General features: G+C 43.9%; 1 protein-coding gene across 3 annotated transcripts in view; it reads left to right on the forward strand.

The window, feature by feature from the left end:
• Positions 1 to 23306, forward strand: part of LOC139416419 (agrin-like) — a 275974-nt gene that overhangs the window by 248159 nt on the left and 4509 nt on the right. For all 3 annotated transcript variants that reach the window (XM_071165012.1, XM_071165013.1, XM_071165014.1), the window contains 10 exons: positions 1864 to 2079; positions 2644 to 2873; positions 4136 to 4270; positions 6468 to 6558; positions 10412 to 10576; positions 10942 to 11053; positions 14930 to 15046; positions 15934 to 16117; positions 16470 to 16557; positions 22442 to 22666. In XM_071165012.1, the coding sequence (XP_071021113.1) occupies positions 1864 to 2079; positions 2644 to 2873; positions 4136 to 4270; positions 6468 to 6558; positions 10412 to 10576; positions 10942 to 11053; positions 14930 to 15046; positions 15934 to 16117; positions 16470 to 16557; positions 22442 to 22666 (1563 nt within the window). The remainder of the gene's footprint in view (positions 1 to 1863; positions 2080 to 2643; positions 2874 to 4135; positions 4271 to 6467; positions 6559 to 10411; positions 10577 to 10941; positions 11054 to 14929; positions 15047 to 15933; positions 16118 to 16469; positions 16558 to 22441; positions 22667 to 23306) is intronic.

The raw sequence follows: 23306 nt of genomic DNA on the forward strand, positions 1-23306 counted from the left end.
TCTCTCTCTATTCAGAAATGTGTATTAATACATGAATCTCTCTCTCTCTATTCAGAAATGTGTATTAATACATGAATCTCTCTCTCTATTCAGAAATGTGTATTAATACATGAATCTCTCTCTCTCTATTCAGAAATGTGTATTAATACATGAATCTCTCTCTCTATTCAGAAATGTGTATTACTACATGAATCTCTCTCTCTATTCAGAAATGTGTATTAATACATGAATCTCTCTCTCTATTCAGAAATGTGTATTACTACATGAATCTCTCTCTCTCTATTCAGAAATGTGTATTAATACATGAATCTCTCTCTCTATTCAGAAATGTGTATTAATACATGAATCTCTCTCTCTATTCAGAAATGTGTATTAATACATGAATCTCTCTCTCTATTCAGAAATGTGTATTAATACATGAATCTCTCTCTCTATTCAGAAATGTGTATTAATACATGAATCTCTCTCTCTATTCAGAAATGTGTATTAATACATTAATCTCTCTCTCTATTCAGAAATGTGTATTACTACATGAATCTCTCTCTCTATTCAGAAATGTGTATTACTACATGAATCTCTCTCTCTATTCAGAAATGTGTATTAATACATGAATCTCTCTCTCTATTCAGAAATGTGTATTAATACATGAATCTCTCTCTCTATTCAGAAATGTGTATTAATACATGAATCTCTCTCTCTATTCAGAAATGTGTATTAATACATGAATCTCTCTCTCTATTCAGAAATGTGTATTACTACATGAATCTCTCTCTCTATTCAGAAATGTGTATTAATACATGAATCTCTCTCTCTATTCAGAAATGTGTATTACTACATGAATCTCTCTCTCTATTCAGAAATGTGTATTAAAACATGAATCTCTCTCTCTCTATTCAGAAATGTGTATTAATACATGAATCTCTCTCTCTCTATTCAGAAATGTGTATTAATACATGAATCTCTCTCTCTCTATTCAGAAATGTGTATTAATACATGAATCTCTCTCTTTGCACACGTGTATTAATACACAAATCTCTATTAACACATGTGTTAATACATTAATCTCTCTCTGTTCACACATCTCTTGGCAACTGTAAATCAAATCCTTCTTGAAATAAAAGAGAATAGAACATTATGTTAATGTCAATGAGTATCGAGCTCTAAGGATCACAGTGACTTGCTTATAAATAAAATAAAGTAAAGAAATATAATACCATACATTCTCAACCAAGTTAGCTTTAGGTACAAATATGACAGTTAATCAGGTGTGTCTGTGCACCCATGAATCTCAAAACTGTTGCCTTTCTCCAGGTCTACCTTTGTATGCAGTATGGGTTTCTCATATCCAGTTTCCCATATCAACATTAAGCCTATTACTGGACTAAACAGCACTTTTTTCATCGCAGATTATCCATTGAGCATATACACTGAGTGTACAAAACATTATGAACCCCTGCTCTGTCCATGACACAGACTGACCAAGTGGATCCAGGTGAATCCAGGTGAAAGCTATGATCCCTTATTGATGTCACATGTTAAATCCAATTCAATCAGTGTAGATGAAGGGGAGGAGACGAGTTAAAGAAAGATTTCTAAGCCTTGAGACAATTCAGACATGGATTGTGAATGTGTGCCATTCAGAGGGTGAACGTGCAAGACAAAATATTGAAGTGCCTTTGAACGGGGTATGGTAGTTGGTGCCAGGCGCACCGGTTTGTGTCAAGAACAGCATGGGCCAGCATCCCTGTCGAACACTTTCGACACCTTGTAGGGGAGGGGGGGACATGCAACTCAATATTAGGAAGTTGTTGTTAATGTTTTGTACACTGTGTATAAAGCTAATGTTTTGCTTCCCACCCCCAGGTTCAACACAGGTTCGGGCACAGGCACCTTGGTCAGCAAGGTCCAGGTTAAGCAGGGTCGCTGGCATCAGCTGGTAGTGACAAGGAACCGGCGCAACGCCATGCTGAGCGTGGACAATGAGACCCACATCGACGGCGCCAGCCCCCCCGGCACCGACGGCCTCAACCTGGACACTCACCTGTTCATCGGAGGGGTTCCCGAAGACATGATGACAGAGTAAGGCCTGACTTGAAGCATATACATAAGTAAATGCTATGTATGTGTGGTTATATATTATTATACCATGGCATTGTTGAATACTTGTTTCTTATTGGCTTAAAGGGTATTCTAGGGCGTGCATTATTTCCCTAAATGGAACAAATGGAACACATTTCTAGTGGCAAATGTGTTCAATTATAGCCATGGTATGATAATCAAGTCAGGGCTCTATGCGTTCTCTGGAAAATAATGCAACTCAGTGGAAGGTCAGTTCCACTACGCTAGCCCGTCGTGGAACACATCTTCCACGTCATTAATTATTTCCCATAGAATGCATAGCCCCTCAATGATTATCCCTTATGTATTTGGAGAAAAGATGATTGATGGAGAAATAAGATTTTATTTGTTGAGTTATATGAAAACCGTTATGTCAGGAACTCTCCTGTAGTCACATAGTGGTTTATTGAGAAGCACATGCAATGAGCAGTGTATGTTTGTTTTTTTCCTGTTTTTCCACAGAGTTAAATAACTGTCGGATGGTTGCCATTCACACACTCTCTCTCCCCCTCCCTCCATCCACAGTGTGAAGGAGAGGACCTCCATCGGTACGGGTCTGGTGGGCTGTGTGCGCATGCTGGACGTCAACAACCTGGTGTACAACCTGCAGGAGAAGAGTGGCAACGTGCTGTACGGCACCGGCGTGGGCGAGTGCGGCAACAATCCGTGCCAGCCTAACCCTTGCAAGAATGGCGCCCCGTGCCAGGTCAAGGAGGCCGAGATGTTCCACTGCAAGTGCATCAACGGCTACTCCGGTGAGCCAAACATCTTTCTAACAACGGACCTCCAGTTCACCTATATATCTGGGATCAAATAGGATTTGTTTTCTTTGAAATACTTTGGCTGCTCTTGATTGAGCTTGCCGGCTGACGAAATGGAACCAATAACAACGGATTAGTCCCCAAAGTGCAATCCTCGCCCATCTTGCTTGCACTCCGGTCAGGCTCAAACAAACGCTCAAAAGTATACGAAAGCAAGCCAATACTATTTCAACCCGTCTCTAGGGAATTCCCTGCAGCCAGGTTTTAGCTATTACGTCTTGTATAAGACTTTTAGGTGTGATGCAGTACAGAAACATTAAAGACTATAACCAAATCCCCTCGCCTGGACTTAGCCCCCTCTCGCCTCTTTTAGAGTGGTCACAGTCTGCTAGGTCTAAGCTAAGTGTTGTTAAATGGTACTAGCCACCCTCCAGGCCTAGTGAAGCATGGCCCCTATAGCATTTAAATTATGCTGCTGCTCTCTGCCTCCAGCAGCACACTCCACACACACAGACTAGGAACCAGTTTGAGAGGAGAAATACGGGAGCTTTGTGGCTTAATGATTAGCCTATTTATGAACTTGGTAATGCTAAGACTGGGTATGTATGCAAAGAGGGAGAGACGAGAGGTAGAGAGGATGTGTGTGAGAGGGAGAGTAACAGAGATGGGGGAGATGGAAATGGATAGAGATAGTGAAATAGATGGCTATGGGAGAGAGCCTTTCTTCAGAACTCAGTGGGAGGGGTTCATTACAGCATTCTCCTCGCCTCAGGCGGCTCTGGCTATGGAAATAATGATGGCTGAATTGGGATGTGTCCTGGCTAGTGTAGGGCAAAGCCATTTCAGCCATCCGGGAGCCATTCAAGCACCTCTCCCACATCTAGGAACTAAGGCTCCATAAGCACAGCAGAAAGGCAGCAAAGGGTGCTTGGGTCTTTCCTTAATCTGCACATTTAATATTTCTAAATCCTATTAGAAAATGACCTCTTTTACTGAGGAAATCCATCATCATCCTCTTCTCACACGGAATGGAGGCAAAATGGTCTGAAAAGATTGGGTTGTATTTATTAGGGCATACCATAGTAAAGCGTTTCGTAATGGGAAATGAAAAAGAGTGTTTCTTATTGGATAAGTTCAGGTAGTTTCAGTCCATTTCTTCACGTTGGTGCCTAATGAATACAACCCTAGTTTTTATAAAAGAAGGTGGTTTGAGTTCTAACTTGAGGTTGGATTTTTTTTGTGATGGCGAACTCCAGGTCCGACGTGCGCCGACACCCACAACCCGTGCGAGCCCAACAGATGCCACCCCTTGTCCCAGTGCCAGGTGCAGCCGGAGGGAGGGTACAAGTGCGAGTGTCCCATGGGTCGCGAGGGACGCCACTGCGAGAAAGGTACTGCCACCATCTTTAAAATAAGTATAACCTAGCGTGTGTGCGAGTATGAGTGTATCTGATTTTACATTTTAATGTCATATCAGCCCTACTTGAACAACAAACATTTTTCTCTCTCTCCGTGTCGTGACGCTCCATCTCTCCATCCTGCATCCTGAGGGATATCAAATGCAGAGAGAGATGGGCCACCGCCTCCAGCGTCTCCGGTGCACCGAGGAGCATCGCAATTGGCCAGTCGGGCGGTTAGCGCAGTCGTTTCGGTTGTTTGCGAGCCTTACCATAGCCCTTCTCCGTCTCTCTCCCGCTCACATGTGTTGTGTTGAAATGCGTTCGCCTCTACTTAGCTCCCCTGGGACGCGGGTTGAAGCGCAGGGCCACAGCTTGGGAGGAGATCCTAACACACCGGAGCTCCGTTTGAAGTTTAGCATTAGCCCTTTCAGCGATTATGTTTGCAACCGTTTTTTTTGCTCTCTTTTTCCCCCCACCACATCCACCAAATTCTCATGGATGTTGTCAGAATATAAAAGACTGAATGAAGGTTGGTGTTCAAAAGTGGTCTATTTATTCGTTCTTAAGACACACAGGCATAGACACATACGCGCAGTCTCGCTCATACATTCACACACACGTACACAAAGACACACACTCCTAGCCCCACTGGGTTACAAGTCCCAGTTAGCAGGTGATTAAAATAAATTGGGGGGAACTGAAAATCACTGAGGGGAAGAGCGTCTTACGCGCTGAGGGCTTCGATGAAATCAATGAGATGACTAATGGCATCAATTCTCTGCCTGTGGTGATTAATGAAGAAGTCACTCAGCCTGAGTGTCTGGCCAACACAGGTTTTGGATCAGATAAGAAGCCCTCTTTCAGCGGCTTATGTTAAGGGCTGTGCTGAGAACAGTTAAAGGGATACTTCGAGATTTTAGGCAATGAGGCCCGTTCTCTACTTCCCCAGAGTCGGATGAACTCGTGGATACCATGTTTATGTCTCTGTCTCCAGTATGAAGGAAGTTAGAGGTAGCATGCTAGTAGATACCCATAGACTTCCAGCTATTGCTCTAATGCTAGTTAGCATTGGCTCGCGAAACTACCTCTAACTTTCTTCGTACTGGACACAGACATAAAAAATGTATCCTTTAAAGAAAGGATCCCTCAGATTAGATATGAAAAAATAATGATTAAGTGGCGAATGCTTTAAAGGCTGTACTGGGAACATTTTAAAGACAGGTGGTGTGGCCAACCAAGCGAAGCCCTGGGTAGACATCGATGTATTGATAAGTATAAGAGTGCCACTCCCTAGTATTTGTCTGCAGACCACCATTCAACCACACAGAGATGCTGTCCTGGAACTCCATGTGATATTTTCTGTTCAAACCGTCTGTCGGTCTACTTTCCTTACCTTCCTTTACCTTGTCACTCACTAATCATCCTTCCTTCTTTTTTTTTCTTTTTTTTTTTAAACGAAAGAATGTGATTGTTTCATATGATTGTGTCTTGCTTTTCGTGTATTGTGTAGTTGATGAGTGTGCGTGTTGTTTGTTGATGTGTTAATGCAGGGCTGATCTGCGAAAGAGACCGTGGTCTCACCATTAATAATGGTTCAATAAAATACAACAGGGATCTGATGTCACACACTTATCTGAGTACCTGGACATTCTCTTGTGACGAAGCCTATGTAGTGTGTGTGTGTGCATGCCTTTTGTACGTGTGTGTGTGTGTAGCTCAAGGAACTGAAATCCTCTCCCCCTACACTCTGTAAACTGGCTGAGTTCCAAGGTAGCTCTTTCCTTTCCTTATTATGACAGCCGGTTTGACAGTTTGTCTGCAGCGGTGCCCCTATTCTCCTCTCCTCTGTGAGCGTTGTTAGTCGTCTCCTGCGCAATGGCTAATTAGCTTTCTCATCTCCGTCTGCCTCCCTTCCCCACCCTGACTCAGCGAGCTAATCCTGCCTAATTACCAATGAAAAGAGCCTTGCAGCCCCAAACTGTGTGTCGCACACAGTCTGGGTGGATGAAGACTAGGCAATCCTTGTTATCTAAAACGGACCCCCTGGGTGGGTAACACCGAGTTCACCCAATGTCCCCCTGACTTGCTGCATAAGCCATATTATTGCCGTACACATGCATAGTGCTGTCGTAAGGATGACATAATGCCTGTTGTAATGCATTCCGTTTTCAAAAAAAAAATGTTTCAGTGTTGGAGAAGAAAGGGGCCTACATGCCGTTCTTTAGCGGAGACTCTTACCTGGAGCTGAAGGGATTGCACACCTACGGTCACGATCTCCAGTAAGTCAAACACTCTTTTCACTACACAGACTCTACGAATTACACACAAACTACAGCATGTTTCCACATGATCTACCGGAGTTGGTACTGAGGAGCTGTGAATTGATGTAATTGCAGATAGATACTTTAAGCTGTGCCTTGGGCAGAACAGTCCTATGGTGGATAGAGTAGAATAGAATTAAGTGGAACGGAACAGATGAATCGTCCTCCAGAGAAACAGAATTCTATAGAAATATAAAGTACTTCATTACATTTTGTATGTTGTCGTCTATGGTGGGAATCCTTGCCAGTCTTGTGTAGGTCACACAAAGGAACACACAAGCACAGTTACAGTCACATAGAGGACATACATTGTCTTGAGAAGGTATTCACACCCCTTGACCTTTTACACATTTAATAAAATAACGGTAGCGAGGCTATATACTCTGTTCTGGCACAGAGTCAATGTGCGGGGGCAGTGGTTAGTTGAGGTAATATGTATAGTTGAAGTTGGACGTTTACATACACCTTAGCCAAGTACATTTAAACTCAGTTTTTCACAATTCCTGACATTTAATTCCAGTAAAAAAATCCCTGTTTTAGGTCAGTTAGGATCAACACTTTATTTTAAGAATGTGAAATGTCAGAATAATAGTAGAGAGAATGATTTATTTCAGCTTTTATTTCTTTCATCACATCCCCAGTGGGTCAGAAGTTTACATACACTCAATTAGTATTTGGTAGCGTTGGCTTTAAATTGTTTAACTTCGGTCAAACGTTTCGGGTAGCCTTCCACAAGCTTCCCACAATAAGTTGGGTGAATTTTGGCCCATTCCTCCTGACAGAGCTGGTGTAAATGAGTCAGGTTTGTGTGCCTCCTTGCTCGCACACGCTTTTTCAGTTCTGCCCACACATTTTCTATGGTATTGAGGTCAGGGCTTTGTGATGGCCACTCCAATACCTTGACATTGTTGTCCTTAAGCCATTTTGCCACAATTTTGGAAGTATGCTTGGGGTCAATGTCCATTTGGAAGACCCATTTGGGATCAAGCTTTAACTTCCCGACTGATGTCTTGAGATGTTGCTTCAATCTATCCACATAAATGTTCTTCCTCATGATGCCATCTATTTTATGAAGTGTACCAGAAGCAAAGCACCCCCACAACATGATGCTGCCTCCCCTGTGCTTCACGGTTGGGATGGTGTTCTTCAGCTTGCAAGCCCCTCCCCATAACGATGGTCATTATGACCAAACAGTTCTATTTTTGTTTCATCAGACCAGAGGACATTTCTCCAAGAAGTACGATGTTTGTCCCCATGTGCAGTTGCAAACCGTAGTCTAGCTTTTTTATGGCGGTTTTGGAGCAGTTTCTTCTTCCTTGCTGAGCGGCCTTTCAGGTTATGTCGATATAGGACTCGTTTTTACTGTGGATATAAATACTTTTGAACCTGTTTCCTTCAGCATCTTCACAAGGTCCTTTGCTGTTGTTCTGGGATTGAGTTGCACTTTTCGCACCAAAGTATGTTCATCTCTAGGAGACAGAACGAGTCTCCTTCCTGAGTGGTATGATGGCTGTGTGGTCCCATGGTGTTTATACTTGTGTACTATTGTTTGTACAGATGAACATGGTACTTTCAGGTATTTGGAAATTGCTCCCAAGGATGAACCAGACTTGTGGAAGTCTACAATTTTTTTTTGAGGTCTTGGCTGATTTCTTTTGATTTTCCCATGATGTCAAGCAAAGAGGCACTGAGTTTGAAGGTAGGCCTTGAAATACATCCACAGGTACACCTCCAATTGACTCAAATGATGTCAATTAGCCTATCAGAAGCTTCTAAAGCCATGACATCATATTCTGTAATTTTCCAAGCTGTTTAAAGGCACAGTCAACTTAGCGTATGTACATTTCTGACCCACTGGAATTGTGATACAGTGAAATAATCTGTCTCGTCAACAATTGTTGGAAAAATGACTTGTGTCATGCACAAAGTAGATGTCCTAACCGACTTGCCAAAACTATAGTTTGTAACAAGAAATTTGTGGAGTGGTTGAAAAACAAGTTTTAATGACGCCAACCTAACTGTATGTAAACCTCCGACTTCAACTGGACATGTAGGTAGAAGTTAAGTGACTATGCATGGATAATAAACAGAGAGTAGCAGCAGCGTCAAAATGAGGGGTGGGGACAATGCAAATAGTCCGGGTAGCTATTTGATTAACTGTTCAAGAGTCTTATGGCTTGGGGGTAGAAGCTGTTAAGAAGCCTTTTTGTCCTAGACTTGGCGCTCCGATACCGCTTGCCGTGCGGTAGCAGAGAGAACAGTCTATGACTAGGGTGGCTGGAGTCCATGGCAATAAGTTCAGGAGTAAAAAATGGCTTAACAAGTTACACAATAAGATGAATGGACTCCCTCTTTGTGCAATAATAGTGTTTAATATGATTTTTGAAGGATTACCTCGTCTCTATACCCCACACATACACTTATCTGAGGTCCCTCAGTCGAGCAGTGAATTTCAAACACAGATTCAACCACAAAGACCAGGGTGGTTTCCCAATGCCTCGCAAGAAGGGCACCTGGTAGATGGGTAAAAAAAATGCAGGCACTGAATATCCCTTTGAGCATGGTGAAGTTATTAATTACACTTTGGATGATGTATCAATGCATCCAGTCACTACAAAGATACAGGCGTCCTTCTTAACTCAGTTGACATAAAGGAAGGAAATGGTGTCTTTAAAACAGTTACAGAGTTTTAAATGGCTGTGATAGGAGAAAACTGAGGATGGTTCAACAACATTGTAGTTTCTCCGTAATACTTACCTGATTGACAGAGGGAAAAGAAGGAAGACTGTACAGAATACAAATATTCCAAAACATACATCCTCTTTGCTAAGTACTAAAGTAAAACTGCCAAAAAAACAAATTTGTCCAGAATACAAAGTGTTATGTTTGGGGCAAATCCAATACAACACATTACTAAGTACCACTCTCCATATTTTCAATAATAGTGGTGGCTGCATCATGTTATGAGTACGCTTGTAATCGTTAAGGACTGGGGAGTTTTTCCAGGATATAAAAGAAACGGAATGGAGCTAAGCACAGGCAAAATCCTAGAGGAAAACCTGGTTCAGTCTGCTTTCCGCCAGACACTGGGAGATTAATTCACCTTTCAGCAGGAAAATAACCTAAAACACAAGACCAAATCTACACTGGAGTTGCTTATAAAGAGCACAGTGAATGTTCCTGAGTGGCCGAGTTACAGTTTTGCCTGAAGTCTGCTTGAAAATCTGTCAAGAATTGAAAATGGTTGTCTAGCAATGATCAACAACCAATTTGACAGAGCACAAATACTTAAATAATAATAGGCAAATATTGTACAATCTAGGATGTGTAAAGCTCTTAGACTTACCACGAAAGATGGTGTAATCGATGCCAAAGCTGATTCTAACATGTATTGACTCGGGCGTGAATACTTATGTAAATGAGATTTTTCGGTATTTGCAGAAATTTCTAAAAACAAGTTTTCACTTTGTCATTATGGGGTATTCTGTGTAGATGGGTAAGATTATTATACTTTTTTTTACAATCCGTTTTGAATTCAATCTGTAACACAACAAAATGTGGAAGAAGAAGAAGGGGTGTGAATACTTTCTGAAGGCACGGTCGTGTCACATTATGAAAAGGTCAGATAGACAGACAGAACAACTGAAAGACAGACAAGCACCGTAGACCAGTGGCTAATACCAAGTCTGGCCTCCGTTCAGTGCCGGTATTTGCTTTCCGTTTGTCTTTTGCCTGGCGTTTGTTTACTCGTGATGTTTGTGTTTTGTCTTTGCCTGGTTGTTTACCATTGTTGTTTGTGTTTTGTCTGCAGCCAAAAGGTCAGCATGACAGTGGTGCTCATGGCCAATGACTCCAACGGCATGATCTTCTACAGCGGCCAGAAGACGGACGGCAAAGGTGACTTCATCTCCCTCTCCCTCAACGACGGCATCCTGGAGTTCCGCTATGACTTGGGCAAGGGCCCCGCTGTCATCAGGTGGGCACCGCACTCGAACCCCATAGTGACTCTAGTCTAGAACCCCACAGTGATTTTACTCTAGAACCCCATAGTGACTCTCATCTAGAATCCCATAGTACTCAAGTTTAAAATTGCATAGCGACTAATCTAGAGCCCCATGGTTACTCTAGTTTAGAACCCCATAGTGACTAGTAAAGAAACCCGCTGCAACTCTAGTCCAGAACCCTATAATGACTTTTGAACCCCATACTGACTGTAGAACATAGTCTGGACTCCTTGTTAGCCGGGTTATTTTGGTCTCTTTTGATTTTAGATTGTACTTGTGTGTGTTGTTTTGAGACGTCCCTAACCTCTTGACTCGTTTGTGTGTGTTCCTCATGCAGGAGTAAAGATAAGATCAAGATGGGCGTGTGGAACACAGTGAACCTGGAGCGGGCCAATCGAAAGGGAGAGATTAACATCAACGGAAAGGACCCAGTCAGAGGAGAGTCGCCGGTGAGACAGACAGAGAGAGTTAGCATGCTAGGCTTATCAGACGTCTTTATGATTAGCCTAGCTATTAGCATGCAAGGCAAACCGGCTATGAGTATGCTATCATACAAGGCCATATGCAGCCTTTGCTTGTGCTTAGCCTGCGCTACTGGGGAGGATGGGCCCGTCCGTGGTAATGGCTGGAGTGGAATTAGTGGAATGGTATCAAATACATCAAACACATGGAAACCATTCCACTTTTTGATGCCATTCCATTTGCTCCATTGCAGCCATTTTTATGAGCCATCCTCCCCTCGGCAGCCTCCTGTGATATGCCCTTATCAAAGGATGCGTTCAACTTAATGCACTGTATACTCCCAGAGTTCACTGTTGATGATACACCAGAGCTGACTCGGCAAAAACATTTCCCTAGTTGAGGACGGGCATACACACTACCGGGGTTGTGTTTGAAAACACATTCCACTGTCTTCTGACAGCTCGTCGAGGTGAGAAATAGTTTGCTCGAGACGTAGAGGGCACGTTTGACAGGTTGTCTCTTATCTGGAAATGACTCCTCCCTTTTTTTTAAAAATCCTTTTTATCTGCCATATTCGACTCTGCTGAAATGTCTAAACACTAGTACAATCTTGTTCCTATTTGTTCCATTCACGAAACATAACCTCTATGGCCCGAGTGGTATACACCCGTTAGTATGACTTAACTGATACCTTTGAGCTCCGAGTGAAGCAAAGACCTTCAATAGCGTTCTTTGGGGATGCTGTATATAGATGGGAAAGATGGAGAAAAGAAATAATGATACCCAAGCAATAAACCAGATACATGGGCCTAAGTGAGAGAAATCTAATAGCTGGATGTGTCCGCAAGTCATCCAATTATATTAAACAGTGTAATTTGTGATTAGAAACATGTACACCCGCACGCATGTCAACTCCAAAGCTGCCTCATGCAAGATGCTCTGCTGTCTCCTTTTCGCTCTTCTTTTTTTCTTCCTGTTCTTTGTATGGTAATTATGTTTCACTCCAGCAACATGGGCAGAAAATCATATTAAAAGAGTAGAACAGGGAGAAGGGAAAAGAGAGGGGGGGGGGGGGGTGAGCGAAGGTTGGTGATGGAGGAGCTCAATGCGAAGAGGCTCCATGCAGGATTTAGCTGGCAGCTAATTCTCTCCTACTCCTGCGTTTACAATGACGAGGGGAGCCAGGGTGTCCCGCTGCACTCAGAGTGCGTCTTTGATATAGATATCTTACGAAAAGTAATTATACCTGGGATGGTAGTTTCAGTATTGCAGGATATCTTTCAACAGAACATTTTTGCCACAAATCCATGCATGCTTTCTCACACAAACAGAAAAAACACTGTCTGCAGTGGCTATATGGTGGATCTGAATTCTGTCTGAGCCACAGTGGTTCTAGATCCAGCTGCAACTTCCTTATTAAGGTCAATTTCTCTTTTTCATTTATTTTGCGTGGCAGCCTTCTGACCTTCGGGCTTCACAGTTTGTGTTGTGTGGTTTTATGTTGGTTCGATTTGTGTGTGTGTTGCATGACTCTCCGCACACCGACATCCGTTGTTCGCTCTCTCTTCTGATAACCTTTTTTCCCTCCTTTTCTCTTACTGTGTGCTGTCTGGAAACTAAGAAATCACGGAAGGTAATAAGTCCCATCCACCTTAGACATATTTCATTTCTCCACTTTCAGCTTCAATTTCATTTCGCCACTTCTCATTCCCATGCGCCACCATATGACAGTTATTAGACGATAGAACTGACAGGGGAAAAGTGTCTGTATTTAGTGCTACCATTTCATACACAGTACCGAAGTAGAGACATTTGTTAAAGAACTCGGTTTGGCTTTCACCTCAGTCCATCTGCTGCGTAGGCGGAGGGAGGGAGGAGGGGAGTCGGTTATCTTTCTGACCGCCATTGTTCCTCGCAACAATGAAACGTGTTCATTAGTCTCTCGTGGGCGGGGATTTCTCTCCTGCGCCGTGTAGCAGCCGAGAGCGAGAAGAGGAGCGAGAATAAAGTAAAGAGAGAGTGGGGTGCCAAGCCAAGCCGGGCTGTTCTTTTGTCATGTACTTTCTTTTGTGAAAGAGAAACAAAACTCTCCATATCATAAAGTCACTCACTCACTCACACGATCACTCACTCACTCACACAATCACTCACTCACTCACACGATCACTCACTCACTCACACGATCACTCACTCACTCACACGATCACTCACTCACTCACACGATCACTCACTCACTCACACGATCACTCACTCACTCACACGATCACTCACTCACTCACACGATCACTCACTCACACGATCACTCACTCACACGACAGCACTGACAACGTCCATTCTATTACACTGGCCTGTTAGCAGCATCCAATTCACTCCTATTCAGAATCCAATATGACCATTCAAATGGATAGAAACCATGTTTATTATATATTATTATAAAACTCAATATTAATGGATTGGATTTATATATCCATTTTTAAAATGCTTCAAGTTGTTTACATTATAACGGGGAGAATCACATGTCAACTTTAATCCTGAATCAAAATAGAGTTGATCCCAACTGTTACTCTTCACTTGTGCATCCCCTTTAGCTAGTGTTAGGGATTATAGGAAACCGGGCCCATTTCGGCACTTTGTTATCCCCAGGCAGCCACAGGTGACCCACTCGACTGGGCTGGAGGTCTTGGCCCGGGTCTTCCTTTCTGTCAGAGCTCACTCCAGGCGCACCACACAGCAAAACCCCACTGGCCTATACCTTCCACCCTCCAGCTCCCATCTCAAATAAAAGCAGGACCCCATGCCAGCTCTCTTCACACATAACCCATGTTTACTTGGCCACTTTCATTATTTTTCCACCAATTACCTCGGCTTTTCCCTCTGGCAATTACTGCCCTACATAAACATAAAGATCCGTAATTCCTCCCTAAGAGTGGGCCTGTACTTCCTGCGCAGAAGGAATACTGTCGTAATTGGAGGCAGCTCTCCTGCACCTTTCTGGATGGAGCAAGGGCCTGATTTCATGATCGTCTGCTGCGCAAATGAACGGCCAATTAAAGGCCGCGGCTCGCTCGGTGCCGGAAAGGTCGCCGGTATAATCAGCCATTCATTAGAGAGACTTTCATTTAAAAAAAACTTTCCATGCCGTCTCACCAGCCGCACCAGGCGACTCTCTTTGTAGCCCTTTTCTTGTGTTTTGTACTAGATAACGAATAATTGACTGTTCGGAGAGTGGCGCATAAATCAATTATGTTTCGTAATATATCAAGTTTATTGATGTGGAAAAGGAAGTAGTCTAGTTATAGCGAATTGCCCTGCACTATATCAAGGCTGTTTAATTCCGGTCCTGGAGGGCCGAATCACTTCTGGTTTTAGTTTCTACCTGGTAGTTAATTGCACTGACCTGCCTGGTGTCCCATGTCTGAGTCATTCCCTGATTAGGAGGAGAGGATGAAAACAAGAAGTGCACTTTATAGCCTTGCACTATGTAGATAGATATATCTTTAAAAGGAGACATCTTTTTCACTGTTATTAGTCTCGTGCTATGGCTAAACAAAAATTAACAAAAAACTGAAAACGGGTCTCATTTGTGTTGGTCAGGTGTCTTTCTAGTCCCTGTTCACAGGAGGTTGGTGGCACCTTAATTGGGGAGGACGGGCACGTGGCAATGGCTGGAGCAGAATAGGTGGAAAGGTATCAACAACATCAAACATATGTGTTTGATACCATTCCATTCGCTCCGTTCCAGCCATTATTATGAGCCATCCTCCCCTCAGCAGCCTCCATTGTACCTGCTATAGGGTTCTAGTGCCTATTATTAGAGTTTTGGTCTCTGTTATATAGGGTTCTAACCCATTGTCTCTCTCCAGAACCAACACACCGCTCTCAACCTGAAGGAGTCTCTGTTTGTGGGTGGTGCTCCTGATTTCAGCCGGCTAGCAAGGGCCGCCTCGCTCAAAGATGGCTTCAAGGGGACCATTCAGAAGGTGGGTGTCCTGTCCCCACACACAATCCTCAGCAGATATGTTTAGCCACACACCCTGTTCAGAAGGTTTGGCAAAGGTTTCTATCAGTTCTGTAAATGATCAACAACTATCGATTACATTTTTGAAAATGTAAAATAGGTATTTGACATCATTTAACTGTGACACAATTTTGAATCTACCTTATACATACATGGATAGCTATATTTGAACACAATTTAGTGATGGACAAGAACATCAGCTGCCTACACTTGATGGCAGACCTTTACAGTGACCATTGTAAGGTCAAAGGTCAGCTAGTTTATCAGTGCTGACAGTGGCTCCTTTTCTTTTGGCTTACTGTACTAATAATAGAATAGAACACATTTGATGTCCCTCCATGTTTCTCAGCTCAGATCTTTTCCTTGACAACTTTCCAGCTTGTTTGTGCTCCTCCGCAGCAAAAGGCTCGTCTTTGAGTGCCAAAAATGGCCTTCCAACAAAGGCAGGATGTTACTTAATGCTAGCTAGCGTCAACGTGTCATTAGCTCTTTCTCTTAGAAAACTTTCCTTTGAAAGCACCAAGTTAATTAAAGCTCAGTCTAAAATTATGTTTTAGCAGTTATTTGCTGAATTAATTAGTAAGTGACTTGTAAAGTAAAGTCGTTATTCATGTGTCTCGAGTTTGAGACGAGGGGAGTTGAAATGTGTAATGTGTTGTATGCAGTATGTATGCTGCATCGACTTGTCATGGCTATTTAATTACAGTCCTCGAGGGCCATAGCCCTGCTGCTTTTCACTGTTTCCTTCTAATCAAGGACTGATTCAGACCTGGGACCTGAGGTAAATCAAGGCTACACAGTGCACTATGACAGGTCTAAGTCCCCTCCCTCTCTATTCTCCCTGGTCAGATCACCCTGATGGGCACGCCCATCCTCCGGCAGGAGAACGCGCTGCACTCCAGTGACGTGGCCATGTTCGAGGGCCACTCCTGCAGCCGTGAGCCCTGCCACAACGGGGGTCGCTGCAACCCCCTGCTGGAGAGCTATGAGTGTGTGTGCCTCCTCGGCTTCACAGGCACACACTGTCAGAACAGTAAGCGAACAACGATCCTGAACTCAATGCAACGTTTTGTCAGTAATATCGACGTCATGCTAGTCTTGGTGTCCCCCTCTTGAAGGTTAGAGTTTCCCCTCTGTTTTATCATTTTCACATGTACGCACACAGACAGACATACATGCTACACACACACGTGCATACTACACACACATACACTTCACCATTCCCATTAACCTTGGCCGTATGCCCTACTGTCCCTTCAAACCATAAGTGCATGAACGCTCATCCCATCACCATTGCCTGACTCTACTTAAAGGAGCCATGTTTTCCTATTGATTCATGTGATCATGTTCAATGTTCGTCTTCCTCCTTGTCCTCTTCCTCGCAGCCATCTTCGAGAAGTCTGCCGGGGAAACGGAGTCCATCGCCTTTGACGGCCGGACATTCATTGAGTACCACAACGCTGTCACCAAGAGGTAAAGTAGAGGCCATCTTGTCCATCAATTCTAATGCTAATGGCCTCCGATGCTAGTGCTAATTGGGTTGAGCGAAATTGCCTCCGATGTTAACACTAACCGGAAGTTGCGAAATGGCTAATGGCCTCCCCATTCATATTCCACTGCAGTAAGTGGTGGTGACAGGGTTGATTATTCCAGGCCCATTAGAGGCTCCGTAGTGAACCGGGCGTTAGCTAATAGTTCAACCACTTCCCCTGCACTGTCTCTGGTTTTGACTGAATTTTGGTAATTAGCGGCACGGCGAACAATTACGGCATCGCCCCGAGCACCCCCCTCGCCCTCTGTGCGCCGAGGCGGACTGAGCCGACACACACTTATATACACACACACACACACACACAATGCCATACTATACCAGCATAGCATCATCATAGGCTTTTGTTAAAATGGGGTTCAATTTAATCTTATTTTAGACTTACAGTATGTGTGACTGTGTCCTTCAAATTAGCAGTCCTAAAGTGTCTGTGGCAATTTTTAAAGACACACCAGCTATAACAGGAATAGCCGGATGCTGTAGGTGTAAATGGTTTCTATACTGGGTGTGGAAGAGAAAAACGTTTCCTGCCTTCCAGGCGGCCACTTATACATTTGGTCCTCTACCATCCTTCCACGTCTTCCATGCTGGCACACCCGCCTGCAGGTTGGCACGCATGAAATGTTTGTGATGAGGAACCTGAAAAGACATGGAACATAAGGCTGCCCATCCAGATCCTTCACAAGTGTTCGCACAACATTCCAAGGCGTGAAAATGGGAGAAACCGACAGTTAATTTGTGGTCTTATGAGCACACAAACACGGAGCACATGTGCATGCACGCGCGCACACAGGGCGCATCGTGAGAGAGAATTTTAAGATCTGTCTTTATCCCCTGTCTGTTGTCCTCGTTAAGGCTGTCAGATGTCTGTGCTGCAGTCCATCTGTCCGTCTGTCTTCTTCTGTCTCTTGTCTGTCCGTCTCATATGAGTGTTCCTTGTCTGTCCTTCTGCTGCACTCAAGCCAACTGACCAATGAGATTCCCGAGTAAGTACGCTCAAATGAGTCCCCAACATTCCCAGGTTTAGTCAAAGCCAGACTAACCTAACTAATACAAAGCCAGACTAACCTAACTAATACAAAGCCAGACTAATACATTACGATAGTTAACACAAAGTGACAGATGATATCTTTATGTTCCGTCTATGTCATCTTCATCACCTTCCTCTATGCAGATAGCTATCATGTGTATCATATTTAAATAGGCCTACAGGATTTTACCTTCAAACTCCATGCCCATAATTGGATTAGATTTTTTTTTTCTCATTCCAAATTCCTCATCACACTCCAGTCTAAATGAACGCATGACTGCATGAATCCACAGAAAGCAGGTGCTATACTGTATGCATGGTTGTAACTACATTCGCCACGACCAGAAATGTATCCACGCACCTTATATTGGATGGTATTAACTGTCATGTTGAAATGAACGAGACCCCTTCTTAACTGCAAGATTATGGACCAACATGTTTCCCCTTCCTCAGTCCTGCATCGATTCTTTAACTGACTCCTCTTGGGTAACAATTTGATTTTAGTTTGTTATTAGTTTCCTCTTCGCTGTTCTTAGCTTGGTAAGTAACCTCCTGAAAGAACAACAGAACGCAGGGAAGTTGGATTTAGGTTGATTTATGCCAAGCAGATTCACCAGATAATTCGATATACAGATTCAAGCCCCTGTCATTTCCGCTTAATCCAATTTCCAACTGTAATTAGGAATAATTATCGAGTCGTCGGCGGCGGAGAAGGACGACTGTCGTGTTAATCAAGGAGTTATTTCCTCTTTGAAAAATGATTTCAAAGAAAGACCTCAAATTGAGGCCCGAGAGGGCATCGATATCCGTTAGGGCGATGATCGTGGTCCTTCCAGCTGGACTGGCCAGAGCTTTATTAGTTGTCACTTCCTGTAAGGGTGAAGGGTGCGATTAGCGGCCAATCTAGGCCAAACCAGAGCTTGCCGGCACTCTCTCTCCGAGCGAGTGGCATCGATTCAACATTATCTGGTGTTGGAACAGGGATTAATGAGTGAATTAACAAATGAATGAATGAATTCCTCAGAGGAACGTTATTACAACGTGATTACAACACACAGACCACCACTGTCACCCTGGGCCAATGTTGCTGTTACTATTTACAGCAGCCAAGATCAGTCTTCATTGGCTGATGCCTCCTCTTTTGAAACCTTGGGTCGATTCTCTCACGCATCATTATTGGAGCAACCAATGATATAGGGCTCCTCTCTGGTAATACGATATTTGACCCCATTTTTGTTGATTACCCAATGTTTCTAATTTGGTGCTTCCTTCACTCAAGAAGGCTACACACACACACACACACACACACAACACTGTCATCGGATTCAGTAATAGTAGTAGTAGTGGAACATTTTATTATCCCTAAGGGGAAATTGGTTTTGCAGCCAAATTATTTTAAAAATCATTACATTGTTGCCCAACTCTCCCCTTAAGACACGTCTTGGGCATTGACTTGGAGTCTGAGTGGTGGTGTGGTCATCCTCCTCTGAGGATCTCATTATGTTGCTGTTGCTTCTGAACCGTGATCGCAATGGATCTGCAGTACTGTATCTCTGATCACAGTAAAGCTCCTAGTACTTCGTAGTATATCCATACTACCATATTACTTGGAATGTAGTAATGCATTGGGCATGCATTTTAAGCAGTATGCTAGTATGGTCCTGCTTTCCCAGCTCTCGAGCAAATATCTTGCTCAGTTCGCCACGTCTCCTTGTCTATGAAGCTCCTCTCTATGCTGGGGTGACGATGCGTCACCCTGTAAGGGTCCTCGTGGGTCCTCTTCTCGCCCCCCTTTCTTGCGCTTATCGCATGCCCTTACATTCTCTCCCCTGCTCCCTTAAAGTCCAGAGTCACTGGAGAACCCGTCAGAGCAAAGGTGAGTGTCCCCTGCAGCCTGGAGCCTGTAACCAGCGCTGTCCAACCAACCGCTAGCATGCTCCCTCCCCACCCATCCCCACCCACCTGACACAACCACCCGCAGGCTGCAACCTAACCTCTCACAGCCCAAGTAAACAGTAGTGGAGAATTACCCATAGAAACAGTATTGGAGAGCCACACTATTCAATACTCTGGGCCCCCATAGAGAGAAGTGTTAAAGGGCCACACTAATCTGTACACTGCGCCCCATAGAGAAAGCATTGGAGGGCCACGCTACTCTATAAACTGGGCCACTTATAGAGACAGTATTCTATGGCCCTACTTATTTATTTGTTATTCTGGATCCCCATTAGCTGTTGCAATGGCACCCAGGGTCTATTAAGACAGAGTAGCTCAGTGGTACCAATAATCTACAGCACTAGCAGCCAAAACAGCATCCAGCCTCGCTATGTTCTCCGTAGAAGCCTAGCAATGCTCTATTTACTACTGCCATCTAGAGGTGATGGGGTGCATAGCATTCTGAGCCCTTTTATTTTTATTTACTTCAATCAATGAGGAATAAAATACACATTATTAATCCAGTAAATCAACCACCTTGATAGCATTTAAAATACCTGCCTTGTTTCACATGCTATCCTTAATTAATTTCAAACTTTGTCCCTGCAGGGTCCAACGCATAATAAGTCTAGTATAGTATATCCTTATTTTGATGACCGTGGCCTTATTATTCCTGACAATCCATCCTGCTGAGGTTTTATTGAACCATGTCCCTAGGCTATTGCCATAGAAGTTTGATGTGTAACACTATGGCTTTGCCAGAAATGATTTCCTTTATTTTATTTAACTAGGCAAGTCAGTTAAGAACAAATTCTTTACAATGACAGCCTAGGAACAGTGGGTTAACTGCCTTGTTCAGGGGCAGAATGACAGATTTTTTACCTTGTCAGCTCAGGGATTCGCATCCTTTCGGTTACTGGTCCAACGCTCTAACCACGAGGCTACCTGCCGCCCTTTATAGTGCACTACTTTTGACCACGGTCCATATAGAGCTCTGTTCAAAAGTAGTGCACTATATAGGGAATAGGGTGCCATTTCGGACACAGCTTATGATTTATTTGGGGCCCCTGGGTACTGTGAGGGTTAGACCTAGGGAAAGGAGTCCAAATATTGTATGCGTTTTTTTCTACTGACCGTTTGTGTCCAGTGGGTTTCTATGACCAATCATTCATTAGGCACTCTGTTTTGTTTGTGCTCCAGTGAATTGTTTTTTTTAGAATGGAACGGTTTCCCTTGGAAGTCTTAAACCCAAATGTGGTTGCGGTGTATTAAGAGACGCATCCAATTCTACTTTGCACTCCTTCCTCTCTGCTGGGTCGAATACTGTACATGTGTCAAACCCCTGTTGGCCATACCTGAGCAGAAACCAAATTAGAAACATTAATTAAACAATCAGTCCAATCTCTTCACTCCTGTTAGCTCATTGGCAGTAGCCTCGTTTTTGGCCTGATGACAGAATCAAATCCAACTTTATTTAAAGTGGATCGATTTAGGCGTAGTCTGCTGTCATTTTCTCTTTACCTCTCCTCATGTCCTGTGTATAACCCCCTGTGCTCCCATGAGCCTCTCTGTCTGTTTGCTGTGCTGACTCGTTTCGTGTACGTGTCATGTCTGTCTCGTGTGATCTGTGTCTTGTGTTCCCGTGTCATTCTGTTCTGTGTTGTGTGCTCTCTATCCTCTGTGTGCTTTGCCTGTGTTTGTCTCCGTTTTTTGTTTAAGATCCTTTTGAAAACTGTGAAAGTAGTTGAGCCTAGTCGGCATCACAATACATTACAGCGATACCGATTGGTGACACACACACACACACACAGGGGGAACAGTGGAGAACAAAGGAGCTATTTTTAAAAATAGCATCCCTTCAGGAGTGTTTGTGTTTGAGGTCTGTACCAAATGGAGCTGTGTGTGTGTGTGTGTGTGTGTGTGTGTGTGTGTGTGTGTGTGTGTGTGTGTGTGTGTGTGTGTGTGTGTGTGTGTGTGCACGCGTGCATGAATGTGTTCCTGTGTGTGTGAGCGAGTGCATGAACGTGTGAGTGCATGAACGTGTGTGTGTGTGCAAACCACCCCAGCTCCAGTCAGGCTTTGAGCAGCGGCCCCACTCTCCCAGAGCAGACACAGCTGTGACAGTGACACAGAGCACTCCTCCATAGGACAAGCCAGGATGTCCCCAGGTCTCCACCCCTGTCCCCAGCTCCCTGACTCCCCCGTAGCACTGGCAGTCCAGAGACTATGATCAAACAGCACTTCAGACAGCTAGCTCCAACCCCCCCTGCATCCTGCCCCCCTCTCCCCCCTCCCGACAACAACCACCACCTCACAGGAAGAAGAGAGGAGAGCTACTGCACAGTTAGCCAAGGAGAGAGAGAGAGAGAGAGAGAGAGAGAGAGAGAGAGAGAGAGAGAGAGAGAGAGCGAGAGAGAGAGAGAGAGAGAGAGAGAGAGAGAGAGAGAGAGAGAGAGAGAGAGAGAGAGAGCTGGAAATACCCAGAGTGAAGGGAAAACATCATAGCTGATCCAATATAGTCTTTACCTAATCTTTCTTTCACTGTCATCGTCTCCTCTGCCCCATAGGCAGCGGCAGGTTAAAGAACCTTAGAGGTTTCCCACCATGACCCTGGCAAGTGCTTTCAGATCAATAGTCATGAAGGAATCTAGACAAGGAATTAGGATGCCAGTAGTGTTTCAGGACAGAGCCATCACCGGCCACTATCATTTTGGATGCACCCTGTCACTATCAACCCTGAGTCACCTCAGCCAGTATGCAAACGTGCAAATGTCACGATCACCTAACGTCCTCTTCACTTCACTAACATAAGTCATTGTAACTGTCCTCCCCCTCCCCCGCAGTGAGAAAGCCCTGCTGGTGAACAAGTTTGAACTGAGCATTAAGACCGAGGCCACTCAGGGCCTGGTGCTGTGGAGTGGTAAGGGCGTGGAGCGATCTGACTACATCGCCCTGGCGGTGGTGGACGGCCGTGTGCAGATGACCTACGACCTGGGCTCCAAGCCTGTGGTGCTGCGCTCGACGGTCCGCGTCAACACCAACCGCTGGATCCACATCAAGGCCAGCAGGTAAGACGGTGTCGAACATGACCACGTGGTTTACTCATGGTATACCGGTGGTTCCATGAATGTTGTTGTTGTTGAAGTGTAGGATAGCCTGTATTGGTAAAATGTTGTATTAGGGTCAAATCCACACTTGACTTGAAAAGTGAACATTTGACTTAAGTGTAAGTTATGTGGTTCACCCCTAAATGAATATTCATGTTAGTAATAATTGAGTTATAGAAAAGGACCAAAGAGTGGAACAAAGTTTGTGAAATGTTACAGAGTGTTACAAACCATACACAGCATACAGAGTGTATGGTTTTCATATTCGCCTTCAATTTCAGTCTGCTTGTAAGCAAACCGACAAGCTAGCTTTTGGTTAGCTTTAATGCCACAGCATTTAAAAGAAAAATCCTCTCAAAATATATATTTTTTTACATTTTCATTAGTCCACTGATAATACCGTCCCAAATATTCATTTTTCCTTTAAGTCTGAGGTCATGTGTTATGAATGTTATTACTTTGTCTGACATCTCTTCTGCTCGAAACACACTGAGTGCTGCCTGCCCGCGTCGTCCCATGACGTAACTGCTTACTTACCACATAGTGGAGATTTGATTCCTTTGAATCCATGGAAGTTGGTCTCTGTAATTGACAGACTGCT

Source organism: Oncorhynchus clarkii, chromosome 9 (genome assembly GCF_045791955.1).
Source record: "Oncorhynchus clarkii lewisi isolate Uvic-CL-2024 chromosome 9, UVic_Ocla_1.0, whole genome shotgun sequence".
Lineage (NCBI taxonomy): Eukaryota > Metazoa > Chordata > Actinopteri > Salmoniformes > Salmonidae > Oncorhynchus > Oncorhynchus clarkii.